Source organism: Eimeria mitis, genomic scaffold, assembly GCF_000499745.2.
Source record: "Eimeria mitis Houghton genomic scaffold, Emh_scaff453, whole genome shotgun sequence".
NCBI classification, from domain to species: Eukaryota; Apicomplexa; class Conoidasida; order Eucoccidiorida; family Eimeriidae; genus Eimeria; species Eimeria mitis.
In genome coordinates, this window is record NW_013572845.1 from 16,032 (window position 1) to 19,185 (window position 3,154).

A 3,154-nucleotide genomic window follows, 5' to 3' on the forward strand; every position below is an offset into this window, starting at 1 on the left:
AATTTTGTTTTTTTTTTTCAATTAAAAAAATAAAACTACAAATATATAAAGAATATATAAAATATTTCCAATAAAAATACGGCTTTATCCCCCTACTGCTGCCTCCTGTTGCGGTGTACAGGCAGCTCTTCGGTCCGCTCAGGAGCCGCATACACCCCAATAAGTGCTGCTTCAATGCATACAGCGCAAAATAAATAAATATAATATACAATAGACACAATACACACCGCAATATAAATATATATATATATATATATATATATGCATATTAGTACAATATAATGAGTGTACGTACACTGCATACAGTACATATAATACAATACAAGAAATATCAACCCCCGCTAGCCCACAGAGGGACCTAAACCCCCGCGACAAACCATCAGTAAAAGAACAAAACCCTTCAGGGTTTAGGGTTTAGGGTTTAGGGTTTGTGTGCCTCGTACGGTCTGTCTGTTCCTTCTCCCCTTTTCTTTTGTTTCTTTAATAGTTAAGCAACGCCATACAGGCGCAAAAAAACAAACAGATTTACCCTAAACCCTAAACCCTAAACCCTAAAGAGACGGAAAGCATCTTTCTGACCCGTTGGTAGCCCTAGGGTTTAGGGTTTAGGGTTTAGTGTTGAGGGTTTAGTGCTGAGGGTTTAGGGTTTAGGGTTTAGGGTTTAGTTTGTTATGTAAACAACGACAACCGACAAATCCTCATGGACCCCAAACCGATCGTCTTTTGCTTCTTTTTTAATTTGGTTTCACTTCGTTTGTTTTATTTTTTTATTCTTTTTATTATTTTATTTTATTTTATTGTTTTATTTCGTTTTATTTTTTTTGTTTTATTTAATTTTTTTGTATTTTTGTTGTTTGTACCTCCGCCTCGTCAGATGCATTTCGCTGCTTGCTGCCTTCGCCAACTCACGAAGTCTGCTGCTGCTGTTGCTGCTGCTGTTGCTGCTGCTGTTGCTGCTGCTGTTGCTGCTGCTGTTGCTGCTGTTGCTGCTGTTGCTGTTGCTGCTCTTGCCGCTGCTGCTGTTGTTGCTGCTGCTGTTGTTGCTGCTGTCTTTGTTGCTGCTGTCTTTGTTGCTGCTGCTGTTGCTGTTGCAACTGCTGCTGCTGCAGCTGTTGTTGCTGCAACTACTGCTTCTGCTGCTGTTGCAGCAGCAGCAGCAGCACTTTTGCTGCTGTCCCTGCTGCAGCATTTGCTGCAGTTGCTCTTGCTGCTGCTGTCATGTACCAACTACTGCATCGTTTGTGTTTGTGTTTGTTTTTGTTTTTCTTTTATTGCCGCAGGCAGCAGAAGGAAAGAAGTAAGGAAAGAGAGAAAGCTAAGCAACCCAAACAAAGCAGGCCACCCGTATGCTTCGCTCACGGCAGCTGTACATACACCCTAAACACACACACAAACCCTAAACCCTAAACCCTAAACCCTAAACCCTTAAACACTTGACCTAGCCGCAAGACGTAAACCCTAAACCCCTTCAACAAACCCTAAACCCTAAACCCTAAACCCTTATATGATTTGTCGCTTTCTGTTTTTTTGTTTTTGTTTTCTGCTTTCTTCTCTCTTTTTATCTGCGTAGCTTCTTTCTATGCGTTTGGGGTTTAGGGTTTAGGGTTTAGGGTTTAGGGTTTAGGTGTGTATAGACCTGAAGGAGGGCTCCGAAGGCCCCCACAGCGTTGATGAGAGTAGCAACAGCAGCAGCATGTTTGGGGTTTGCTGCTGCAATTGTGATGATGTCTTCTGCTGCAGCAGCACCGAGCACGGCGTCAGGGCCTGCGTTGAATAGGCCCACCAGCAGCAAGCAGCACAGCAGCAGCAGCAGGTTGCTGCTGCTCTGCTGCTGCAGCAGAACTCTTCTGCTGCTTATCTCAGCCCCCAAAGCCTCCTCAGCAGCAGCTTGCTGCTGCAGCAACTCCATCACTGCCTTCTCCTCTTCTTCGCTCATCACTGCCACCTGATAGTTCGCATGCAACTCACCTGCTGCTGCTGCTGCTGCTGCTGCTGCTTCGGTTGCTGCTGCTGCTGCTGGTGCGGCGGGGGAGGGAGCTGCGGTTGTTGTTGTTGCTGCTGCTGCTGCTGCTGGTGTTGCTGCTGCTGCTGTTCCTCCGCTGTCGGCAGCTCCTGCTGCATCCGTTGTATCAGAGGTTGCTGCAGCTGCTGCTGTGTCTGCTGCTGCTGCTGCTGCTGCTGCTGCATCTGCTGCTGCAGCGCCTGTATTGCTGTTTAATTTTCTTTGTTTGTTTTTTGTTTTTTTGTTTTCTTCGTTTTGTGTTGAGGGAAACAAATAACCCGCTAAGGCAAATGGAGAACCAAACATAAACGAAAAAGGCCTCAGATGCCGCTGCTGCTGCTGCTGCTGCTGCTGCTGCTGCTGCTGCTCCAGCTGCTCCTGCTGCTGCTGATCCAGCTGCTGCTGCTGCTGCTGCTGCTGCTCCAGCTGCTGCTGCTGCTGCTGCTGATCCAGCTGCTGCTGATCCAGCTGCTGCTGTTGTTGCTGAGCCTGTTGTTGTTGTTGCTGCTGCTGCAGCTGCTGTTGTTGTTGCTGCTGAGGGATGCCACCTTTGGTGAAAGACAGACGGCGGTTGCCTGCTGCTGCTGTTCTGCTGCTGTTGCTGCTGTTGCTGTTGCTGCTGTTGATGCTGCTGCTGCTGTTGCTGTTGTTGCCGCTATCGGTGTTGTTGTTGTTGTTGCTGCTGTCGTTGTTGTTGCTGCTGCTATCGTTGTTGCTGCTTGCATCTTGCTGCTGCTGCTGCTGCTGCTGCTGCTGCTGCATGTGTTTTCTACGGCGAGCTGCAGCAGTATGTAGCGTGTGTGGTTGTGTTTGTTGTTGATCCTGGGGTGTATGTACACCCCGCGCATCGTTTGTTTCTGTGTATGTTTTTTGTTGTTCTTCTTCTTGTTTAGTATATATATCTAACCACCCCTGCTGCAGCTTTTGTTTGAGTTGTATGCTGCTGAGCTGCCTATACAGCTCAATGTCTTCTGCTGCTGCATTTATTTCTCTCTGCTGCTTCGATGAGAGAACAACAAAAAACAAAGCAACACCTGTTGCTGCTGATAGTGCAGCAGCAAGAGATAGACGGCGGCCTAAAGAAACAGCAGCAGCAGCAGCAGCAGCAACAGCAGCAGCAGCAGCAGCAGCAGCAGCAGCAGCAGCAGCAGC

At 47.4% G+C, this 3,154-nt stretch overlaps 1 protein-coding gene across 1 annotated transcript; it reads right to left on the reverse strand.

Moving 5' to 3' along the window:
• Positions 1-905: 905 nt before the first annotated feature.
• EMH_0012890 (uncharacterized protein) lies at positions 906-2,764 on the reverse strand (the record flags this gene model as incomplete). The annotated part of the gene is made up of 2 exons (XM_013499663.1): positions 906-1,109; positions 1,664-2,764. The coding sequence occupies 2 exons, from the start codon at positions 2,762-2,764 to the stop codon at positions 906-908; spliced, it is 1,305 nt and encodes a 434-aa protein (XP_013355117.1).
• Between the last annotated feature and the right edge of the window lie 390 nt (positions 2,765-3,154).